Source organism: Dendropsophus ebraccatus, chromosome 3 (genome assembly GCF_027789765.1).
Source record: "Dendropsophus ebraccatus isolate aDenEbr1 chromosome 3, aDenEbr1.pat, whole genome shotgun sequence".
NCBI classification, from domain to species: Eukaryota; Metazoa; Chordata; class Amphibia; order Anura; family Hylidae; genus Dendropsophus; species Dendropsophus ebraccatus.
This window is the reverse complement of record NC_091456.1, coordinates 21,705,578-21,731,357: the sequence shown is the minus strand read 5'-3', so window position 1 is coordinate 21,731,357 and position 25,780 is coordinate 21,705,578. Positions and strand designations below refer to the sequence as shown.

The 25,780-nt window shown below is 42.2% G+C and overlaps 1 protein-coding gene across 2 annotated transcripts; it reads left to right on the top strand.

Moving 5' to 3' along the window:
* The first annotated feature begins 250 nt into the window (after positions 1-250).
* On the top strand, positions 251-3,842 carry GP1BB (glycoprotein Ib platelet subunit beta). Of its 2 annotated transcripts, none has more exons than XM_069964040.1 (2): positions 251-313; positions 2,946-3,842. In XM_069964040.1, exon 2 carries the CDS (start codon positions 2,954-2,956, stop codon positions 3,584-3,586), a length of 633 nt encoding a protein of 210 aa, XP_069820141.1. In that variant the 5' UTR covers positions 251-313; positions 2,946-2,953; the 3' UTR covers positions 3,587-3,842. The 2 variants fall into 2 exon arrangements, with proteins under 2 accessions (XP_069820141.1, XP_069820142.1); XM_069964041.1 differs by lacking the exon at positions 251-313 and adding an exon at positions 1,485-1,698.
* Positions 3,843-25,780: the final 21,938 nt, after the last annotated feature.

Sequence of the window (25,780 nt, the reverse complement as noted above, 5' to 3'; positions counted from 1 at the left end):
CATTCTTTTGTCACATTGTTAGTGATAAATCTAGATCATCCATCAACCAATAGGTAAAATATCATTTACACCTAGATTTGTGACTTTTGTCCTCCTTCTTCAGGTCCTTTCTGTTTATCACAATGGCCTTTGCCTATTGCTGCGTGACCCAGAATGGGTGTGACCCTTACAGGAAGGGGTTAAATGCCGTTTCCTGCTGTGGATACTTTTAAACCCTTATCAGAGGCTGACAGTGTGCTCTTATCATTCAGCATAGGTTCAGCAGCGTCATCGCCCAGCAGAGACTGCAGTGTCCCCCGGGACTAGCACAGGGGTAAGTCCTACCAATATTTTGCTTTATATTATTTCATAGGGAATTTTTGTTTCTGTACTATAAAATACAAATGTCATGTGATATTTAGTGTTGTATATATTACCCTGATAGAATCATGAACGCACTATGTTATCTTGGAAGTTATACTTCTATAATATTCTGATATTCATGTTCATGGGACCTTTTAGAAATTATGTGGAATTAAGTCAAGTTATACTTGTGTAACGGCCAGCACATTCTCTATTACATGAGCTAAAAAGTGATAATGTTACCTCATGTATTATCTATAATAACCTTTGGCCGTCCAGCTGTTGCAAAACTACAATTCCCATAATGCCTGGACAGCCAAAGCATGGATATAGCCTAAGGCCTATGTCTACATCCATGTTTTCCTGGCAGCCTTTTGACTGCATCCAAATTCTTCAGTCACCGGTTGTCAAATGCCAAGGATGAGGCTCCCCAGTGGGAGGAAACCGCCATTCCTATATGACACGGCTCCATTGATACCATTGACGCTTCCCTGTGCTGGCAACACCTAAAACAAAGGTACCTGATGGTACGCTATAAGAAACACCAGAATAAAAAATACACGTCACACAAGTATCAAAACATAAGGAGGCCATAAAAATTGCTTGTAAAAATGCAATAGATTTGTATCATGATTTACAACTGTGAGTGGGTGTAAATCATGATACCGTGTTTGCTGGCCAATCCATGCTTGCTAATCACAGTCCCGATGCAGAAAGCTGAGTAGTGCTGGCTGTGTGGTATTTTGAAAAGTCTACAATCACATATGCAGTTGTGAGACAAAGCCAGCAATGGCGTATGAGAAAGAGATTGATATTCTTTTCTTTTTTGTCAACTACTGTGATGGGCTCAAAATTGCACAAAGTGTCTTCAAAACTTTGAGGGAGATTTATCAAACATGGTGTAAAGTGAAACTGGCTCAGTTGCCCCTAGCAACCAATCAGATTCCACCTTTCATTCCTCACAGACTCTTTAGAAAATGAAAGGTGGAATCTGATTGGTTGCTAGGGGGCAACTGAGCCAGTTTCACTTTACACCATGCTTGATAAATCTCCCCCATTGTGTGTGGTTTCAACCTTTACTGACCTGTATTGGCAGCTTTCCCTGCTCATTATTTTTTTTTAGCCAAACCCAGAAGTAGATTCAAATGATAGGAAATATAAAGAAAGGCTAATGGCCCTATTGCCCAGTGTAACAAAGACAATGATCAGCCAAGGAGCCGATTAACAGCTGATCATTGTCTTTTGGCATGTTATAAAATCATCAGCCACTGACTGCACATTGCTCCATGTCATATAGTAAATAATAAACATGTATACTTACCTGCTCACTCTCCTTCCGCCTCTTCCCAGCTAATGGTAAGCATGACTAAAGCTTCTACACCCATCTCTGAAGTGATAGACCGCATAGCCAATCACTGGCATACTGACGGTGTCAATTTATTTCTACTGTCCTTTATTCCACTAATAAAGTCATGTGCAATAGAAATAAGCATGAGCATAAGGTATATGTATAATGATTTTGCATCCTCCTGTAATGTCCCGTAATATCCTTCCGGAGAAACCTTCAACGCCCCTTGGATCTGTCAGGTTATGAGCGCTCCTGTGTCCACAATCGCGCATTCCCCCAAAGCATTCCAGATGTGGGAGCACGCAGGACCCGACAGATCCAGGGTGCATTTGCGAACTGACATGTCGGCCCACGGCCCTTGCCAGCAACGTCACCAGGAAGCAGGGCCCCAATCAAACAGGAGAGAGCCGGGCGGCAAACAGGGAGGAGGAAGTGGTGGTGAAGAGTTCAGAAGTGCAGCACAAACGCCTCACCACTACTCCTCTTTGACACTTGGATCCCAAGTTACGGGCAAGAATGTGAAAAATCTATTACACTTCTCTCGTGCTGCACCAGTTCTCTGGAACTCCCTACCCAAAGACCTCAGACTCATACCCAACACCCTCAGTTTTAAGCGTGCCCTGAAGACTCATCTCTTCAGGTGCGCTTTTAACACTTCCTAATCTCATCTCCCTCTCTGCTGTCCCTTCTGCATCCTCTCTATAATCTCTTTGGTGCCATCTACTTTGTACCTGCTACCTTAGCTCAGAAAATGGCTTGTGACTGGCTCAACCCAATCACCTATAGGCACTTTGAGATTCTATGTACAATGACTGAAACATCGACAAATAAAGCCCTTGTTGCCTCTCGGGTCACCGACAGTCATTCCAGTCTGTACGCTCTCTAGAGCAGGTCTCTAATTCTGTACTTTTAATATTTTAATATATTCATTGCATATTTTAATATATAATCTGTATTGCATTTATATATTTAAATAAGTGCTGTGGAATCTGTTGGCGCTATACAAATAAATATTATTATTATTATTACTACACCAATGGCTACAAGAAAGGTACCACACACAATAAGGGACACACATCTTCACTACACTATCAGCACCTCGGGACCAGCCCAGATGTTGACAGATTCCCTGTAACTTTTTACCTTATCCTATAGTGTATTACAATAATACAAAAAACTATTTATTCTACTTTTTACGTTTCTGTTATATCGCATCATTTTGACTATCCTTGACCCTAATATTTTCTCCTTTCAGACAAGAAGATGGGGAGGATGATGATGCATTGGTTCTGGCTATCGTCCCTGGTGGTCTCTTTGCTTCCATTGGTTTCTGGATGCCCCCCTTCTTGCAGCTGTAGCTCTGCCATTGTGGATTGCAGCTATAAGGACCTTACCAGCGCCTCTCTGCCGTCCTCTTTTCCCACTACCACCCAGGTGATCCGTTTGGAGCAGAACAACCTATTGTTTATGCCGAATGGTCTCCTAGATCCCCTTCTGTCCCTACGTGAGGTCTATCTTCAGCACAATCCTTGGCACTGTGACTGTGATATCCTATATCTGCGGAATTGGCTGCAAGGGCAGCAGACAAAAGGTCTGTACCGTGATGTGACTTGTGCATCTCCGGAGCCTCTGCAAGGAAGGGTCATCATGTACCTAACAGAGGATGAACTCCTGACCACCTGCCAGTACTGGTACTGCAACCTTGCTTTGATCTCCCAGGTCTGCCTCTTTATCTTTATTATTGTGCAGGGCATTCTGCTAATCTTCATCATTTTCTCTTTGCGTCGTTTCCAGAAGATTGCTAGGGAAGCCCGACGCACGGCCAAAGAGCTGCGACAGAACACGGACAACTACACATATGACAACATCCCATTATACAACTATGACAGGACATAGGGAAACCTATAAACCTGAAATATAGTATATAGCCCAGCTCCCAATGGCCTGGAGACCTCAGCAACAGCCCAGTATCCAAATTTTCTAATGGTCTGGGGATGTGAGAGTCCCCAGAACTAGAACTGGAAATGGAAGAGCAAAACAGTAACTGGATAGAAGGACTGGTGAGCTGGAGACTTATGGGAGGAGGACAAAGCATTGATGTTTATTGATTTATGTTAAAAGGGTTGTCTAGCTAAAATCATTTTCTTTTAAATCAACTGGTTTCAGAAAGTTATATAGATCTCAAGTCTTCCAGTACTTATCAGCTGCTGACACAGTGCTCTCTGCTGACATCTCTGTCCATGTCAGGAACTGTCCAGAAGAGCAGCAAATTATGCTGTGGACAGTTCCTGTCTTGGCCAGAGATGTCAGCAGAGAGCACTGTGTCAGACTGAAAAGAAAACATTACCTGTAGGACATACAGCAGCTGATAAGTAGTGGAAGACTTGAGATCTATATAACGTTCTGAAACCAGTTGATTTGAAAGAAAACTATTTTCGCCGGAGTACCCCTTTAATCTGATATAATGTAATAATGATGTAACCAATGATAACTGGACTTTACTGTATGAAGGTAACATTATATATGGTTATAGAAGTGCATGTGGGGAATAAGCCAAGAAGCACAGGTACTTGTATGAGTATAATGACCACCAGCGGGTATCTGCGGCCGCGTAGACCTATGTAGTGCTTTATCCCCGTAACACTTTCTTTCACGTAGTCCGTATTATAATTGCAGTTTATACTTTTTATATATTTATATACTTTTAGGCCATGGTCATACGCTGTAAAATAACGGCAACCGTATGAATTTAAAATAACATTGACATCTATGGAAGCAACGGGCGTTTTACCTTATAAAGGGTTTCTTTGTGGTCTCTCCCATATAGTGCCATAGGGGAGAGGCTTAATGGTTGAGAAACCCCATATCTCCACCCACATCGGCGTCTAGGCATGGAATGGGCCAGCCTAGGCCCTGCCCCGTCTTATCCGGTGGGGCTATACCTCAAGGTCAGCCCATTCTGATGATGCTGCGGAGGGGATGCCTATGACATCATGGAGCCATTAAACCCCGCCCCTATGGCACTGACCACCAACAATAACATGCATTTTTTTAAATCCTTTATACGGTAAGACATAAAATATCCACAATACAAGCTTAAGAATGGTGCTGAGAACTCATAATATGGAAAGAGGGGGACATTATCACTTTAAGGTCACACCCAAAGGGGCCATCTTTCCATCTTTGACTTTGAACTTGAATAATGTTTCAACTGCCAATATTATTCCAGTGTAGGGATTAGAAAACATGGCAATATGCATCTAGACATAACATTGAGAAGGAGAGTGAGACGGTCGGCACTATTAGTTTGCAGGTGAACCTCTTAGAAGCACAAGGAAAATGACTCTAGATAGACCAGCATACGGGGTGCTACCGTGCACTATGTGAAGACAAGTTCATTCTTATAGTGATATAAAGAAAATAAAGCAGCACGGTGCACTCACCATTTTGCAGTGATGTAGCTTTATTTAGGATTAAAGTTCAATCCATGCGGGTAGTGTGGACGCCAACACCCTCCACCCTCAGCTGCATCTAGACATAATGTTTTGTCTGGTGTTTTTACCCCCCATAGAAGTATATGGTGGAAAAATGCTTAAGTGCCAATTTTGCCATTTTTATTGGCTGTTTTGGGGAAAATTGTCCAGTCTAACGGTGCGTTTACACAGTGAGATTTATCTGACAGATTTTTGAAGCCAAAGCCAAAGATTTGAGAAGAGGTGAAATCTCAGTCTTTCCTTTATGACCTGTTCTCTGTGTATAGTCTGTTCCAGGCTTTGGCTTAAATAATCTGTCAGATAAATCTGTCTGTGTAAAGCCACCCATAGTCCACCCAGTGCCAAAGGCAGAAGATGTTTTCCTCTAGGTTCCACTGTTTTGGTAAGTCCACACTACGGAATCTGTGCAGATAAGTTCTATAGACACCATTCTATGGCCGGGCAGATTCTGCCTTCCGCCGAAAGAACTGACATGTCAATCGGCCAGGCCATAGAATGGTGTCTATGGATCTGGCGGATATGCGCGTCGCCGTGAACGGTTACAAGCCACGGAATCCGCCAGAATGTATCCATGCGGATTCCATAGTGTGAACCTACCCTTTCAGATAATAGTAAAGTTATCAGAGCTGTGCACTAACACAAATGAATTATTTAATTAAATGAATTAAATGATATATCCTAAATTCTTCTATGTAGTTATTCTGTTCTCTTTATGTGTGATAGAGGTCAACCTCAACTTTTATTAGGGTGCCCTCACACACACTTTTTGTCTTGTGTTTTAAGGGTCAAAAAAAAAAAAAAGCCAATGTGGTGTATGGCACTTTTTATGCATTTGCATATTTTCTGGCGTTTTTAACTGTGAGAATGATCTTTTTTTGGAGTTTAGATGTTGTGTGCGGAACTTTTTTTTTTTTTTCCTCTGCCATCACATGACCTGGCTGCTGGACCACAAAAGGTGACAAAAACAAACAAACAAAAAAAACATGGATGGCGTTTTTGAGCCAATCAGAACAATCCAATTGAAGTCTATAGCAGAAAAAACGACACAGTTTGCTGAAAAAAGTCACATCCTCAGCCTCAAAATTGTCAGAGAGGAGAACCCCCCCCCCTCCCCCACCCAAAAGCCATATGTGTAAGGCAGATCAGAAATTGTCAATTGACTTCTAGCTAACAGACGCCTCACAGGTCCCCAACTGGCATCTTCATTAAATAGTACCCGCAAAACACCAGTGCCAACATCTACAGTGAAGAGGTGGCTGCGGGATTTTGGGCTTCAGGGCAGAGTGGCAAAGAAAAAGCCATAACTGAGACTGGCCAATAAAAGAAAAAGATTAAGATGGGCAAAAGAACACAGACATTGGACAGAGGAAGACTGGAAAAAAGTGTTGTGGACGGATGAATCCAAGTTTGAGGTGTTTGGATCACAAAGAAGAACGTTTGTGAGACGCAGAACAAATGAAAAGATGCTGGAAGAATGCCTGACGCCATCTGTTAAGCATGGTGGAGGTAATGTGATGGTCTGGGGTTGCTTTGGTGCTGGTAAGGTGGGAGATTTGTACAGGGTAAAAGGGATTCTGAATAAGGAAGGCTATCACTGTGCACCGCCATGCCATACCCAGTGGACAGCGCTTGATTGGAGCCAATTTCATCCTACAACAGGACAATGACCCTAAACACACCTCCAAATTGTGCAAGAACTATTTACAGCAGAAGCAGCAGCTGGTATTCTATCATAGGTAATGGAGTGGCCAGCGCAGTCACCAGATCTGAACCCCATTGAGCTGTTGTGGGAGCAGCTTGACCGTATGGTACGCCAGAAGTGCCCATCCAACCAATCCAACTTGTGGGAGCTGCTTCTAGAAGCGTGGGGGGGCAATTTCTCCAGCTTACCTCAACAGATTAACAGCTAGAATGCCAAAGGTGTGCAATGCTGGAATTGCTGCAAAAGGAGGATTCTCTGACGAAAGCAAAGTGTGATGTAAAAACAATGTTATTTCACATACAAATCATTATTTCTAACCTTGTCAATGTCTTGACTCTATTTTCTATTCCTTTTAACAACGTATGGTGGTGAATAAGTGTGACTTTTCATGGAAAACACAAAATTGTTTGGTGACCCCAAACTTTTGAACGGTAGTGTGTGTGTATATATATATTTCTTGGGACATTTTGGGAACATGAATTTAATACAGCAACTCCTGGCTGGCTGACTTAAAATAGCTGCTTTGAGCTGACTTATAGAGATCGCTAGGGTCTAGGTGGAGTATGTATAGGGAATAACTAATAAGTGTTTATACAGTGTGCCACTAGATGGAGCTATTGCAAAATAAATTGCAAAATAACCCTACTTTAATGGTGCGTTCACACCTACAGGATCTGCAGCTGATTTTCTGCAGCAGATTTCATGTAAATAACTGAACACAGCATCAAATCTGCTGCAGATCCTGTAGGTGTGAACGCACCCTATAGGTGTATATCCTCCTCAACTAAGAGTGCGTTTACACAGAGAGATTTATCTGACAGATTATTGAAGCCAAAGCCAGGAATGAATTTAAAAATTTTCCTTTATGACCTGTTTCCTGTTTATGGTCTGTTCCTGGCTTTGGCTTCAAAAATCTGTTAGATAAATTTCTCTGTATAAAGGCACCCTTTCATAGTTAAGCTTATAGGACTTAAATTAAAAACATTCATTTAGCAAACGTGTCTACTCCAGATAAGCCCACTCTGTCCCTCCCATTTTTAACTCGTTTTCTAGGTTACCGACCACCACTCTGCTCTAAAAGCAGTTGTCTCACTAGTGTATATGTAGCTATAATGTAGATGTATAGAGATATTGGGGGAGATTTATCAAAGGAGTTTAAAGTAGAATTGTCTCAGTCGCCCCTAGCAACCAATCAGATTCCAATTTTCATTCCTCACAGACTCTTTGAAAAATGAAAGGTGGAATCTGATTGGTTGCTAGGGGCAACTGAGCCAGTTTCACTTTACACCAGTTTAATAAATCACCCCAAAGTGTAGAAATACACTGTATAATATATATATATATATATATATATATATATATGAATATGTATACTATAGCTATACATACACCAACCAAAGCATTGCTCTTAAAGGGGTTCACAAGCAAAAAAAAAAAAAAAATCTTTAAAATCAACTGTTTTCAGAAAGTTATATAGATTTGTTATTTACTTTTGTTTAAAAATCTCATGTCTTCCCATACTAATCAGGGGCTGTTTGTCCTGCAGGAAGTGGTGTATTCCTTTTAGTCTGACACAGTGCTCTCTGCTGCCACCTCTGTCCATGTCAGGAACTGTCCAGAGCAGCAGCAAATCCCCATAGAAAACTTCTTCTGCTCTGGACAGTTTCTGACATGGACAGAGGTGGCAGCAGAGAGCACTGTGTCAGACTAAAAAGAAAACATTTCCTGCAGAACATACAGCAGCCGATAAGTACTGGAAGACTCGAGATTTTTAAATAGAAGTAAATTACAAATCTATAACCTTCTAAAACCAGTTGATTTGTATGGAGCCTCCGGGCTTCTATCAGCAGCTGGGCGCCACCACTAATAGCTGGCTCGGAGTGATCAGAAGTGTGTGATGTGTCCTTAATAGCCTCCTCCATGGGGCAAAGCCATCAGTTTTGATGGTGAACTCATAGAGAGATATTAGCCGATCACTTGCAAAGAAGGAAGGGAGGAGATATTTCTTTGGCGGGCAGAGTCACCCTCCAGCGCTCAGACAAGGAAAAAACCCCTGTAGAGGAAACTGCAAAGGGGCCTCATCTGGAGAGGGCCCCCTTACTTGTGCTTAGAGGGACGCCAGAGGTAATATATACCCATGGGTCATCATCAGATAATTAAATTCTTCAATATACTTAGGGTGTTATTATAACAAAGGACCACTAGAGGGCAACAAATATCAAGTCTTTACATGATGTTCTAGATACTGTATCGTGGTAAATACTTGAAATCAAAGTATTTTAGGAGTGATACCTTTATTGGCCAACAAAAATTTTTTAGAGCTGTGAGCTTTCGTGATTCACAAGATCCCTTCGTCAGACAAGTTCACAAATCTAGATACTGAAAACAGAAAAAAAAAACAACAATCCAGCAGAATAAAGCAACAGCCCTTTTCTCAATTTATCTAAGGGGCTTGTTTTTTTGCAGGAAATGAACAAAAACACAAAACACATTTGCAGCTTTTGAGTTGACACCATGCAAATTATGGTAAGACTGGCCTGATTTGTGTATTATGTGTCAGTAGGATCACAATCATACAGATATATAGCTTTTGTTTTGTTTTACCACTTTTGAAAAAAATTCTTAACTTTTTCTTAAACATTTATGTGCTTAAAATAACTCTCTTCTGCCTCTTTCTTTTTTTTGTTTTTTAGTTTTTGCTTAGTTTTTATCTGTATCATTTTGGTTTAAACAAGACTTTTTCCATTTCAATCTCACATACAGTTAAACCAAATATGTTTATTTTAATTTTTATATATGGAATATTTTACATTTAATTTTTTAAAAGTGTCACTGTCATTCCAAAAAACATTTGACATGTCATAGAGACATGTCAAAAGTTTTGATCAGTCTGAGTCTGAGTGTTCAGAGTGCAGGGCTGTTTCTGATAACGGGTGGGCGACTACACGGGGTGTCAATAGTTAGGGGGCGCTGGTGGCACCCCCCGGTCCTCACTTAGCAGTGCACACCCAAGCCCATCCCATCATCTTCCCCTCTGCCCACCCCATCATCTGCCCAGATCCCCCTCTTGGCCCATCTTCTCCCTCCAGCAGACTCTATGCCGTCATATCACTGCACTGCAAGAGGGAGACAATGTGTTTGTGTACAGGGGCGGTGTTGGCGGCCTACTCCTCGCAGGTTGGAGGAAAGGAGGAGAGAGGGACCCACTGTATGCTAGAATACGGTGAGTTATTTTTTTTGTGTGTTTGTGTTCGGCAATGCGGGGGGAGGGAGGCGGAGTATTACTATGAGGCAGAGCATGGGGGGGATTATTACTATATGTGGACAAAGCATGGGGGATTATTACTATGGGGGGAGCACAGGGGGGATTATTACTATGGGGACCGTACAGGGGGAATATTACTATGGGGACTGCACAGGTGGGATTATTACTATGGGGACTGCACAGGGGGATTATTAATATTGGGGTGCAGCAAAGAGGAGATTATTACTATGTGACAGAGCACAGGGGCATTATTACTGTGTGGATAGCACAGAGGGGATTATTACTGTGGGGACTGCACAAGAGGAATTATTACTATGGGGGAGCACAGGGGGGATTATTACTATTGGGACTGCACATGGTGTATTATTACTATGGGGACTGCACAGGGCTGGATTATTACTATGGGGGAGCACTGGGGGGATTATTACTATGGGGACTGCACAGGGGGATTACTACTATGGGGACTGCACAGGTGGGACATGTCTTGCGTCTTCTCTAAACGGAAACCAGACTAAGACTGACTAAGAGTGGGTGTATATGTTCTCTCCCCATGCGACAACTTCCTACAGGAGGTGTAATGTCCCCTGTGAGTGGTGGAGAAGAAAGCATAGAAAGAAAGGAGCTTAGAGATAGGTAGAGAAGAAGAGAAGGTCCTCATTGGTGTACAGATTACAACAAACAATAACCCTTTAGTTACCTGCAGCTGTGCAAAATATTAGTACGGTTACATACAATAGTGACATCTTGTGGCAAAACTTAGGTACTACTTCATCACCACCACTGACTTTTGCGAGGGGTGTAACATACTAGTAACACCCATGGTGGGACACCACACCAGTACTTATCAGATGCTGTATGTCCTGCAGGAAGTGGTGTATTCTTTCTAGTCTGACACAGTGCACTCTGCTACCACCTCTGTCTGTGATTGGAACTGCCCAGAGCAGGAGAGGTTTTCTATTGGGATTTGCTACTGTTCTGGGCATTTCCTGACATGGACAGAGGTGGCAGCAGACTGAAAAGAATAAGCCACTTACTACAGGATATACAGCAGCTGATAAGTGCCAGAAGACTTGAGATTTTTAAATAGAAGTAAATAACAAATCTATATAACTTTCTGACATCAGTTGACTTTTTAAGGCACTGAATGGCTCCTATACACGTGAAAACCTGTTCTGCTACAATCTGGGATAAAGCTCAGTCACTTACATGTGTTTATTGCACTATGGTCAGAATCTGATCTGGTAACAATGATGAAGCGCCGATATTCTTGTGTACCTGTAAATATCCGGAGTGCCCCCCCTGTTTATGTACATTATGTTGGCATGTACCGCAGTGAGGATACGTGTTTGCATACAATATGTTTGTATGTGTGGGTAAATGTTTGCAGACGATATATATCTGTGTATACATTTGTTAAAGGCCGTTCTCTCCATGTCACCCGTGCACACGCCGAGCCTTGGTCATCTTGCCAGTCCTGTCATCTCGGCCACTCCACGTGTGACATGCCTGCAGGATGCTCCTGTCCCCTCTGACAGCTGCATTGTCCCCCGGTGATGAATAGCTTCCCAGGCCGGCTCTGCTCATTGTCCCCTGGCCTGTGGCTCTCACCTCCCTGATCTCTATCTTCCTCCAACAGTATGGGCCTCCACTTTACCTACAAAGACCTCCAGCCCGTGCTTCAACCTCTATAGGGTGGAGCTGAGGCTGTTTACTGATAACTATGGCATTCGGCCTTTATCTCTAAGCAAATAGGAGAAGTCAGAGGCCCATTCACTAAGGTCTATGTAATGTCCTTTCTATTATCGCTCTAATCAAGCTCTCATCTTGTATATCAACAATCCATCAAAACCAAGACCGGTATTGTTCTGCGATTGACAAAACCATGAGTACATTGCTACACTTGTTGCGTCTGTATAGGAGACTGACGGAGTGAATGAAGGGTCTTCTCCTGTGCTTCCTTCCCTGTAGTTAATCTAGAGTTTATCAGACCCTTGCGCACATTGTAGGAGAGGTCATCCACAGTTGTAGTGTTGTTGGATTCTACCATATGACTTGTAAATCCTCAGATATTATATACTTATGGACCCCCCCCCCCATGTATAATAATTATTAGATGTAATGGAACTAGATTTACAAAAAGGCTACCATAGTATATTAAAGAGGTTATCCAGGAAAAATTAACTTGTCCCCAATCCACAGGATAGGGGAAAAGTAAAAGATCGCAGGGGGTCCGACCTCTGAACCCCTACAAATCTCCGTATTGGGCCACCAGCTTCTGTGTACTGGGTACTATTAATTCCTATGGAGCTCCCAGAAAGAGCCGAGTAAGCACTCTTCCTGCGGCTCTATTCATTCCTATGGGGCCGCCACAAAGAGCAGAGTAAGCTGTAAGCGTACTTACTTGGCTCTTTCTGTCGGCACCATAGGAATGAATAGAGCTGCAGGTCATGTGCCGTAACTGCGTCTCTATTGATAGCAAAGAAGGCGGGGGTCTGTTACGGAGATCGGCAGGGGGGGTTCAGAGGTCAGGTCCCCCGCAATCTCATACTTGTCCCCTATCATGTACACAAGTTAATTTTCCTGGACAACCTCTTTAAGGATTAGCTACATACGGTCCTGCTCCATACTGCAACAATGCCATTACAAACCCATGATGGTTTCTGTTCCTTTATATGATTTTGTATTATTGCTCTGCTTTTCATTTAACCCCTTAACTAATGGTCATTGATGCACAGATGTCCAGGTCACAATGAAGCAGTGCTCTCCTTCTAGTCTTTTAAGAGCCATAACTCTTTTATTTTTTTCACCTACAGGGCTGGTTGGGGGCTCATTTTTTGCACTATGTTCTAGGATTTTAAAGGGAACCTGTCAAATTAAAAATGCAGTTGTTTGGCTGGGATTCTAAGACACGGGACAGGTGAGGCCCTGCACTGGCACCTGTCCCTGCCTACTTACTACAATCTGCCCTAGGCGGCAGCAGGTAACTGGGCGACAGTCCCTGACCTGGATTGGTTAAACACAGAGGCAATGACAGAACAAACAAACACAAACTCAGGGTCAATAAGCTGGGTCAATAAAAATCAGTTGTTGCGGTACAAAATCAGTAGTATCAGTAGTATCAGGAGAATAGTCAAAGAGTCAAGCCAAAAATTGGGAAAACAAGGGAATAGCAATCAGGAAACAAGTAGAGTCAAGTCTTCCAGTACTTATCAGCGGTTGTATGTCCTGCAGGAAATGGTGTATTCTTTCCAGTCTGGAGAGCAGGAGAGGTTTGCTATGGGGATTTTCTATTGCTCTGGACAGTATCTGACATGGACAGAGGTTGGAACAGAGAGCAGTGTGTCAGACTGGAAAGAATACACCACTTCTAGCAGGACATACAGCAGCTGATAAGTACTGAAAGACAAGTTTTTTTTTTTTTTTTTTTAAGAGAAGCAAATTACAAATCTCTGGCACCAGTTGATTTGAAATAAAAAATTGTATGGTGAACAATCCCCTTAAGAATTAAATGGAGACTAGCAATCTAATTACGACTGCATGAACTACAATGTGGCCTTGACCCTGAGGATCGGGTCCTCTTTCTGTCAGAGTTCCCCTTAGGCACACACTTTTTGTGCTGTCTATTGAGGAGGACCTGGATCAAGTCTTGTTGCTGGCACCCTGACGAAACGTGACACTAGTATAACACAATTCCCATTGGCACTGTTATAGGATATATATGGGATATATATATATATATATAGTGAATATGGCCATAGGACTATGCTGAGCCACATGCAGCAATTTCCTGTTGAACAAAAGACACAAAAATTTTCATAATGTTCATTTGTGCCAAAGTTTGTGACCCCTCCCCCAATTTGTATACCTTGCTTGATACTTGTTGGGGTCTCATTGGAAAAAGGGGGAATGGGCTGCTATGACTTTATACATTTGATATAACTCCTGCCAGAAATTGGCCTAGATTTCAGTGTATGGCCCATGGTCAGTCACAGATGTACCAAAGTTATTAAGAAGCCACTTTGTAATAAAATTAACGCATCTCAAACCAGTGCATTTAGCTTTAAAGGGGTACTCCAGTAAAACAAAAAATGTTTTTAAATCAACTGGTGTCAGAAAGTTATACAAATTGGTAAATTACTTCTATTAAAAAAAAATAAAAAAATCTCAAGCCAATCAATACTTATCAGCTGCTGTATGTCCTGTGGGAAGTGGTGTATTCTTTCCAGTCTGACCCAGTCTGACACTGCTCTCTGCTGCCACCTCAGTCCATGTCAGGAACTGTCCAGAGCAGCAGCAAATCCCCATAGAAAACTTCTCCTGCCCTAGACAGTTCCTGTCATGGACAGAGGTGGCAGCAGAGAGGACTGTGTCAGCCCTGAAAGAATACACCACTTCCTGCAGGACATACAGCAGCTGATAAGACTAAAGATTTTTTTTAATAAACGTGAATTAACAAATTTGTAAACTGACACCAGTTTATTTGAAAATATTTTTTTTTCTGGAGTACCCCTTTAAGAATCTTCAGAAGACTGATTTTTGAATTATCTTAGAAAATGCTTAGAAAAATGCTGGTCATAATAAATACACCACAAAGGAGGACATTTAGGGTCCATTAACACAGAAAGATTATCTGACAGATTATCTGTCAAAGATTTGAAGCCAAAGCCAGAAACAGACTATAAACAGAGATCAGGTCATAAAGGAAAGCCTGAGATTTTTCCTCTTTTCCATTCCTGGCTTTGGCTTTAAATCTTTGGCAGATAATCTGTCAGATAATCTTTCTGTGTAAATGGACCCTTATGCTAAGTTTACACGAGGCGATTATTGGCCCGATCGTACAATTAACGATTTCGAAGTAACAATTTTTTTTTTATAACGATCAGCGTTTAGACGGTACGATATATCGTAAGGAAAAATCATTTTGCGATGGTACGCCCGCAGCCCGGCCCGCCCGCAGCCCGCCCCCCCGCTCAACCGCAGCCCCCTGCGCCGCCCCGATCTCCACCCCCGCCGCCGCTCCGATCGCCCCCCGTCGCCGCTCTGATCGCCACCCCCGCTGCTCCGATCGCCCCCCCTGCCGCCGCTCCGATCGCTACCCCCGCCGGAGCGGCGGCGGGGGGTGCCGATCAGTGCGGCGGCGGGGGTGGCGATCGGGGCGGCTATCGGAGCGAAGGCGGGGGAGGCGATCGGGGTGGCGGGGGTGGCGATCAGAGCGGCGGCGGGGGTGGCGATTGGGGCAGCGGCGGGGGTGGCGATCGGGGCGGCGATCGGAGCGAAGGCGGGGGAGGCGATCGGGGCGGCGGGGGTGGCGATCAGAGCGGCGGCGGGGGTGGCGATTGGGGCAGCGGCGGGGGTGGCGATCGGGGCGGCGATCGGAGCGAAGGCGGGGGTGGCGATCAGAGCGGCGGGGGTGGCGATCGAGCCGGCGCAGGGGCTGCGGATGGGGCTGCGGGTGGCCGGACTATCGCTCAACGACTGTTTACACGGAACGATCAGCGAATTTTTTGCGATCGGCGAACGACGATTTATGAACATGTTAAAAGATCAAAATGAAGGATTTTTTGATCGTTCGCCACATTTACACGTACGATTATCGCGAAAATTCGCCCGATAATCGTTTCGTGTAAACGTAGCATATCTAAGGAGTCTAATGAGGATCGCAAAACAAATTTTCTGTACGATATATTGTACAGTCTAAACCCTGATCGTTATAAAAAAAAAATCGTTACTTCAAAATCGTTAATCGTACGATCGGGCGAATTATCGCTCCGTGTAAACCCAGCATTAGGGTCCATTTAAACAGAAAGATTATCTGACAGATTATCTGCCAAAGATTTAAAGCCAAAGCCAGGAAAGGAAAAGAGGTAAAACCTCAGGCTTTCCTTTATGACCTGATCCGTGGGTTCAGGTTAAAGAGGCTGCGCGGCCCCCCTCTGAACTCCCCGAGGCGGCCACAGGGCGTAAATATACGCCCTGTGTCGTTAAGGGGTTAAAACAGGCAGATAAAAAAAGTTGCATCTAAAAAATATTTTCCCGTCGAATATTGGCTCATAAATAGAACTTAGACCCAAAATTGGTGAAATATCCAATTATTCACCTAAAAATAGGCGCAAAGCCTTTGAAAAAATGTCCCTATAGTGTTTTAAAGTAAAGAAAAAAGGCTTGTGAAAGAGGCTGGTTTTTCAATGCTCTCAATAACTCAATGGGCTCATTCCGTATTATCCAGTATCCATGTAACCTGCATATTTGCCTTATGGCACACAGGCAACAGAATAAAAAATGTCGGTGTGCAGCATTTTTTGATCCATGGAGGAAAACTATTCCAGATGGTCTATAGGGCCGACATTTTGTCCTAGTTTAGCCTATGGGACACAGGATGTGAAGTTGGATGCAAAATCCAGTTTGTTCCACACGACAATCCCATCCCATATCATCCCACCCATGTCCCATATCATTGCTAAAAATATGATATGATAACGATGATATGATAAATAATAATAATAATAATAATAATAATAAACAACACAAAAATAACAACAATAACAATAACAACAATAATAAACACAATATTATTATTAATAATAATAATAATAATAATAATAATAATAATAATAATACTTATGCTGCATTTACACAAAGCGATAATTTGCCCAATCGATCATTCAACGATTTTGAAGCAACGATTTGGTTTTTATAACGATCACAATAATATAATAATAATAATAATAATGATAATAATAATAATAATAATAATAATAGAAGAGCTATTGCTATATACTACTTATAACATCCATAAATGTTAGTTGGTGGGCCTTCTCTACACAAGTAAATTGCAGAAACAATCACTCGTATGTTCATGTATCTGAGCATTGTGAGCATTGGGTAGTTTTCATTGGCTGTTTGCAAAGTTATAACTTCAACTGTAAATGCATACATATATGCCTATGACTTATAGAGAACGTTAGATCAGTCAGAATGCCAACTAGAAGCCCCTGTGTCCTTGTGCTGACCCCTGTATAAAGTGATTTTGCTAGGAGTCGCTGGTCCCCTGGGTGACCTGGTCACCTGTATAGATACTAGGCTCATTGGGCTTCCTCTTGAGGGAGCAATGAAGCAGAAGATCCCTCGGCCACTCAGACAGAAAGAGCCCTTCCCAGCTCACTACATCTGAATAGGGGAAGGAGGGACAGTGTGTGTTTATTTTACAGGGATCCTTTCATTGTCTTGATTTATGGCCTTAGGCCACAAGACTAATTGAGGAGTGGTCAGGAAAAATACACCTGCGGAGTAGGGCCGGAATGCCACAGTGACGGATTTGGACTGTGCACACTAATGTATATATTCTCATGCCCACACAACATTGGGTGAAAGGCTAGGTTCACAATATGTAACAATTCATAACAATGGCCATCATTGGGCAAATTTGAAATAATAGACGTTATTTGCGCAGTGACGGCTGTCGTTATGATAGATGGTTATCATTTTTTACATAGTGTGAGCCTAGCCATGGACTACGGGATTTTTCAGCCATCATTGCCGATGGCCATCAAAAAAGACATCCGATATTTGCTAATGATCGTGATCGGTATAGACGGCCGTACAGTAGCAAATATTGGATGTGTTTTTGACGGCCGCCGGCAATGATGGTTGAAAAATCCTGTGAAATAAGCCATACACTGTAACGCTATGTTCCCACTTCGGGAAAATGTAGGGGAAGGGGGTCGTCTTGTAACATAGACCGACACTAATAAAGATCCTAATCATTATTAGCGGACGTTTATTTAATGAGACGGCCGCCGTCCCTGATATTATTACAAATTGGGAACCTAGCCTAGCAGACCCCATCAGTGACTGTTCTAAGGCTGGGTTCACACTACGTTTCTGCAATCCATTTTTTCCATTTGTTTTTGCAAAAACTGATGAAAAAAACAGATGGAAAAACATGACTTCCATTAAAAATGGATTAAAATGTATCTTTTTTTTAATGTACACAAAAACGCAGTCAACCACATTTTTTTGTACATTAAAAAAACGATGGGTTTGATGCATTTTTTAAAATAATTAAAGTCAGTGGAAAAACGGATCGAAACGGATGCACACCAATGCATTTTGTTGCAAAAACGGATGAAAAAAAACAACAAAAAATTGCAAACAAACAAAAATGGATTGCAAAAATGTAGTGTGAACCCAGCCTTAGGGCCCTATTCCACCAGACGATTATCGTTCAGATTATCGTTAAATTGTTCGAATCTAAACGATAATTGTTCAGTTGAAATGCAGTTAACGATTAACGACCGAAAGAGAAATTGTTGATCGCTTTATAAGACCTGGACCTATTTTTATCGTTGCTCGTTCGCAAAACGTTCGCAAATCGTTCGCATTGAATAAGACGTCGTTCGGTTGTTCGCAAAAGATACGAACACAATAGCGAAGAAAAAACCATCGCAATTGCGATCATAAGTAACGATTATCGTTCCATGGAAATGAGTGAACATTTTCAGGTCTTTCGCAATAGCGGTCGTTTGAGATTGTTAATCGTTAACGATTATGCAAACGATAATCGTCCAGTGGAATAGGGCCCTTAGTCATAGGGAGATGATGATGATGAGGATGATATATATATATATATACACAGTATATATATATATTATATATATATATATATATATATATATATAACATTGATCTTAGGGCCCTATTACACAGGACGATTATCGAGTGAAAAATCTTTGTATTGTTCGAATTTAAACGATAATAATTTTGTGTAATTGCAGGCAATGATCGAAAAATAGTTTGTGTGTCATTGATCGTTTATTTAGCTCTGAACCTAAAATTATCGTTAATTGTTCACTAATCATTCGCTGTAATTCCACATTCGTTTGCACAAGTTCCGCGTTTGTTCACTAATCGTTCAGTGTAATTGCACATTGTTCCTTGCTTTGCTGGGATCAGAAGGAATAAAGGAACATCGTAACGATCGCAATAATGATCAGAGTAACGATCGTAACTAACGACCATCGTTCTGTGTAATATAGTGAACGATTTCAGGTTATGCTGCGTTTACACGGAGTGATTATTCGCCCAAGCGGTCGTTTAACGATTTTGAAGCAACGATTTGGTTTTTATGACAATCAGCATTTAGACAGAGAAAAATTGTTAGAAAAATCGTCAGTAAAATCGTTATTGCGATCGTTTTTAAGTTCGCTTAAGCCCATCTTTCACACAGGGTGAATCTTTAAAAGACTGTTTACACGAAGTGATCTGCGAATTTTTAGCAAACGACCAACGACGATTTGAGAACATGCTGAAAGACCAAAATGAACGATCTCTCGCTCATTGCTTGATCGTTTGGTGTGTTTACACGGAACCATTATTGCTCAAATGCGATTGTTATCGCAAAAATTCAAACGATAATCGTTTCGTGTAAACGCAGCATTAACGATAAACATCGTTTATCATTAGTAGTTAATCGTTAAAAATCGCTCCGTGTAATAGGACCCTTGGCCTTTCACAATGTACATCCCTTCAGAGATGACTGATAACCCTATTGATAACTCTATTGATAACTCTATATGGAATGAAGACCATCTGAACACAAGGAGTTAAATGATACCTCGGTGTCAGAGGTCACAGGCTAATAAAGGAAGGTGCTTTTCCTCTGAATACCACACATTGAAGTTCCTTTTTTTGCAACTCTGCTGAAACCTAGTCACCTGTGTGGCAGCTCCGTACCTGGAACTGTCATCACCTCTTCTAATGCAGGCCTGCTCCAGCCAGCCATTGACTACTAACACAGGCGGCTTTCAGCACTTGGATGGGCCAATTCCCAGCTCCTCTTCTCCTGCAGCTTTTAACTTCAGCACCTGGGCGCCGACTTCAAATAGATAGAATTTGCATAAAGGAACGGAGTGGAGGAACACACAAACAGTGGCCAGGCTGATGGAAGCATGTCTGTCAATGTGTCATTGTCATTGTGGGAAAAATGGCCTTCTTGTTCCTGTCTAGGATACCAATCTGTCAGTGGCGTGTTAGGAGATGGACTCTGGGAAACAGCCATCCTGCCAGGGGGGACCACCATTTCCAATAGACGGGTCTCTCCCATGAAAAGTGTTATTTATTTATTGACATATTGTAATGGCGTTCATGAAAGTGAAGCAGGGAAGCTTGAGTCCTAGTAATGATAGCTTGGGTCATGGTAATGAGAAGCTATGCAGGTAGAGTCCTATTCCATAGAAGAGCATCAAAGGTTTCCATGTTCTCCATGCCACCCAAAGAGGAGGCTGATGTTACAAAAAGACTTAAAGCCTCGGGATGTTAATGGGCACTTACAATGGTTAAGCAGGTGAAATATATCATATATATATATGATATATATATATATATATATATATATATATATATATATAGTATATAGACAGTAGCTGTTGCATACTGTAACCATCAAGATGGTTTCCTAGTTTTTTTATGCAACGTGGGCAGATGTGACCAACTTTACGTTGATAGTTAACACACCACATCCCATTGAAACTGTCACATTAAAGTCAAGTTCACACAATGTTTTTTTTTTTTTATTAAACAATGTCCATTGTTTTAAAATAACAGCAAATATTTGCCATTTAATGGTGGCCACCCACTCAATTTCAACAGTGAGAGAACATAGCCTTTTTGTTTTTTTTAATCCACTCCTGGTTTTGGTTGCAAAATACTGAGCAAAAATACTGTGAACATAGCCTAAGGGTACTCTTACACGACCCGATAATAACTGTAAACGAGCGCCGATCTGCTAGATCGGTGCTCGTTTACTAAGCCTATTACACGGCAGCTTCAGCCGATCCCGGTCAGTGATTGGCTGAGCGGCCTGTCAGCTGAGACAAGCTGCTCTGAAGCTGCAGCGCGCGGGATTGGGACCGGACCGCAAGAGGAGCCCTGCCGGCCGCACATCGCTATTGCACGGAGATTTCCGCTGCGGAATCCCGCCGTGCTCAGTGTCCTGCTGTAAGTAAATGAGAGGGCGCGCTCTTGTCCGCTCCCTCTCCTCACTGCTTAAAAAACTAACATGTTACTTCCATGAGCGGAGAGCGGTGGCAGCGAACAAGCACGCGCCCTCTCATTCACTTACAGCAGCACACTGAGCATGGTGGGATCAAATTCCGACGATCTTGCTCAGTGTGAACTGGCCCTAAAGGGTATGTCCACACTATGGAATTCTCGCAGATAACTTGCTGCAGATTCCGTTGCTGTTCATTCTTTAGGTGGACAGCAGAATCTACATGACCATAGAATAGAGTATATGGGACGGGCGGAGAGTGAAGCAGAAGCGCGGGAGCAACGGAATCTGCAGCAAGTTATCCGCCAGAATTGTGTAGTGTGGACATACTCTAATAGTCTGTTATTCCTCCTGATCCCGGCAAATGTATGAACATGCACCGAATGATTAGCAATGATCTTATGGTCATCTCCAAAGATGCGATCAACGACAAACACTTTTGTGATCTTTGTCTAAATACACATGGAAAGATTATGCCTTAAATTCGAACCATCAATGTAGTGATTCTTCGCACTATATTCTTTCTGTGTAATAGGGCCCTTAAGACTTCAATAGGCTCAGAACAGAAATAGGAAATGTCCTATATCCCCCCCCTCTCATTTCTATGGCATGGACACCCGTAGACTATGGCATAAACACCTGTATACTTAAATGTGTCCTTGGCCTATAAAAATTAATGGGTGTAGAAATTTATCGTTTTTACCGATCAGTAAAAATGGATACATTTCAGAGTCAGAAGTGCCTGAGGATGCTTCCTTAATAGAGATGAGCGAACCTCGAGCATGCTGGAGTCCATCCGAACCCGAACTTTCGGCATTTGATTAGCGGTGGCTGCTGAACTTGGATAAAGCTCTAAGGCTACGTGGAAAACATGGATATAGTCATTGGCTGTATCCATGTTTTCCAGACAACCTTAGAGCTTTATCCAAGTTCAGCAGCCCCAGCTAATCAAATACCGAACGTTCAGGTTCGGATGGACTCAAACCCGAACCCGGTCCGCTCATCTCTATTCCTTAAATTTTGGATGGAACACTTCAGCCAATCACTGGCCTCGGTAGTGTAGAAGAACAAGTAAATGTTAAGGCTTTATCACAGGCCGTATTTGGTGTAATAAATAGCTCCTGTTAAAAGGCAACGATCAGCCGTCATAGTTGTCTTTTAACATGTTGGGAAAAAACTAGAACCAGAAGACCATCACTCCTTTGGGTTCCTCGCGGCCTCCACCACTCTTACCCGCTCAATATCAGTGCGGGAAACGAGGAGCAATTGAGCGCTGATCTGACAGATCGGCCCTCGCTTACTCCTTCAGATCAGCCATGTAATAGGGTCTTTATTGGCTGAAGTGGTCCATTAATTTCTTCTGGTAGCTCTCCTATACACTCATTTCCCAGCCACTGGTTATTATGACCACCAGGAACCTCTATTAGGCCTCCTTCACCCACTCCTGTTCTAAAACTACAAATCCCATAGTTAATGGACAGCCGAAGCTGCCCAGACATGATGGGAATTGCCCTCCCTCCATTTGCCATAGTTGTCAGTAACCATCATGAGTACAGATGGGCCCACTTATTTGTTGGGTTCCATAGGAGCTGCTTTCCCTACTATCCTCATACACTGATAATATTCAGATTGTTGACAAGCTAGATTTTAATACAATTTAAAAGAGAGACTCCTCTACCAGCAAAATGCCACCATATCTATTGTTCTGCTGAATAAGGGTATAGGGGTTTATTTATTATTTTGTGGCCATTAAAAGCTGGTGACGACCAGTGTTCCCCCCTAGGCTGTGAAGTATGGAAAGGAAAGAGTTAAAACAACATACTAGTAAGGTTAAAGCGTACTCTGGCAAAAATCTTTTCCAGCACTTATCAGCTGCTGTTTGTCCTGCGGAAAGTGGTTTATTCTTTCCAGTCTGAGACAGTGCTCTCTGCTGCCACCTCTGTCCATGTCAGGAACTGTTCTGACATGGACAGAGGTGTTAGCAGAGAAAACTGTATCACATTGGGAAGAATACACCACTTCCTGCAGCAGCTGATAAGTACTGGAAGACGTAATATTTTTTAATAGAAGTAAATCACAAACCCGCATAACTTTCCGATAAAAGTTGATGTGAAATAAAAAGAATTGTCAGACTGGTATCTGAGACAAATATAAAAGGACATAGGCCAAAGCAAAGCAGTCTTTTCTTATAGGAGACCTTATATTTTCCTATATGAGGTGGATGAACTTCTGTCCCTGTGATCACCTACACAAGGTTCAGAAACTTCAGAAAGAATACATACTCCCCCCCCCCCCCAGGGCCCTTGAGGAGATCCTGGGATTATGCGAGGATGACACCTTCCTTAGTAAGTGTCTTCTGTCACCAAAAGTTCAAACCATGTTCAAGCAAAGGTGAAAAACAGCCATACTGTTTGAACTGAGATTTGTTGGCTGATAAAAACAAGACAGACACCTGATTACAGACAAGTGGGCAAAGAAAAGCTGGTGCACAGGTTAGGAAATGGAAGGGCCCAATGTGCTGTGATAAGGACCTGACTGACTTCCTATTGCTGTCAAATTTGATGCATGGGTTGAAGATCTTTGATTTCCTTATTTGCATAAAACCTCTCTAGAAACTGGATGCTGGATACCCATTGTGTGTCTTTACTATAGGCTTTATTCATGAATACAAGGTCCAGTACAGGTGGAGCTAAATCTCACATATAATCAGGATAGTAAATGCAAGATGGCGACTAACCCACTAGAAAATTCCATTAAATTGAAAGATAATCTCTTCTAATGTAAATACAATTTACATCAAGTAATCTCAGAATTAACTCGATGTGTATTTCCAGGAAAAAATACATAGGGGGAGATTTAGCAAACATGGTGTAAAGTGAAACTGGCTCAGTTGCCCCTAGCAACCAATCAGATTCCACCTTTCATTCCTCACAGAGTCTTTGGAAAATGAAAGGTGGAATGTGATTGGTTGCTAGGGGCAACTGAGCCAGTTTCACTATACACCATGTTTGATAAATCTCCCCTATGGTGTTTGAAAAGAGCGCCCCTTTAACAGTGACTTTCCTTTCAGACAGGGATGGGGAACCTTCGGCCCTCCAGCTGTTGCAAAACTACAATTCCCATCATGCCTGGGCAGCCGAAGCTTTAGCTTCTTTGAGCTTAGAGCTACTTTGCATATTCTTTTTTCCCAGAATTCCTAGTGGAGCAGCAATGGTCTGTAAGTCTCCACACGTCCTTGAGACGAATATAGTGCATTATAATTATGACCAAAGTAGATTGAAAGGGAAATCTTATAGTCTATAGTCTAATCTTATAGTCTATAATCTTATATATAATGCCATTTCTGCATTCATAGTCTTTTTTTGCCCTTTTTTTTTATAATGTATAATAATCCATTGTCTTTTAGGCTAAAATGGGTCACTGCACTAGACCATCCAGCATAGTTGTGGTGCAAGCAACATTTCGGTATCTGATGACTGCTTGGCAGATGGCAACTGTGCTGGATTGCTGAATAAAAACACGCCATACATAAGTAATTGTTGACCCTCAATAGCATAGTAAAAAATTTTTTGTAATATTTGTAATATTGGTTCTTAGCAGCAGAGGGCGCATGTGTTCTACTCCTCCACAGTTGAATGACTAGTTGAGATCTTGTTCTTTACCCCCAAGCAAAAAGTAAAATCACTGACACGTTCTCATGTAGATAATCCAATGTGGTGTACATAATCCCATGTACAAGGTACCCTGAAGGAATCTACGTTGGTGAGACTAAGCGGAAGCTGCAAATGAGGTTAAATCTATACAGATAGACAATAAGAGAACCCCCCCATAGGTAAACATTTCTTAGGATCAAGACTTAGTTTGTGTTAATACTAAAAAGGTCATTTTAGGAATGGGAGGGATAGAAAAATCTGGAAATTCAAGCTGAAGGCATTCCAGTCAGTGACACATGGACTCATCCATCACGTGACTTTATGACCTAATACATGCACACTCCCCACACCTTGCAGCAGGCAGACCCCAGAGACAAATCACCTCTATCATAACTTTCCCTTTTTTTTTTTTTTTTTTTTGGTGTTGGTATTCTGGCCTAGTTATATTTCAAGGCTCTTAAAGGGTTAAGTAGCAAATCCCCATAGAAAACCTCTCCTGCTCTGGACAGTTCCTGTCACGGACAGAGGTGGCAGCAGAGAGGACTGTGTTAGACTGGAAAGAATACATCACTTCCTGCAGGACATACATCAGCTGATAAGTACTGGAAGACTGAAGATTTTTTTTTAAATTGAAGTAAATTACAAATCTACAGAACTTTGTCACCAGTTGATTTGAAAAAAAAAAAAAAAAAAAAAATACAAAGTTACCCTTTAATATTTATTTTTGCACATGTTCATCTAAATAAGGAAATTTTTGGCACATGTACTGTGCTGATGTAACATCGGTCTGATGCCATCCTTTAAATGGGAGTGACCTGAAGGCATCTGACTTGTAAAAGGGGTGGAGCTTATGTAAAGAAAAACTGCACCATCAATAAATTGGTGACCAGTAAGGTATAAACCAGGGCCCGGCTGAGGATGGATCAGGG

Bases quoted from the DNA above. Each gene is read 5' to 3' on its own strand.
- GP1BB (XM_069964040.1), top strand. From the start codon at position 2,954: ATGGGGAGGATGATGATGCATTGGTTCTGGCTATCGTCCCTGGTGGTC.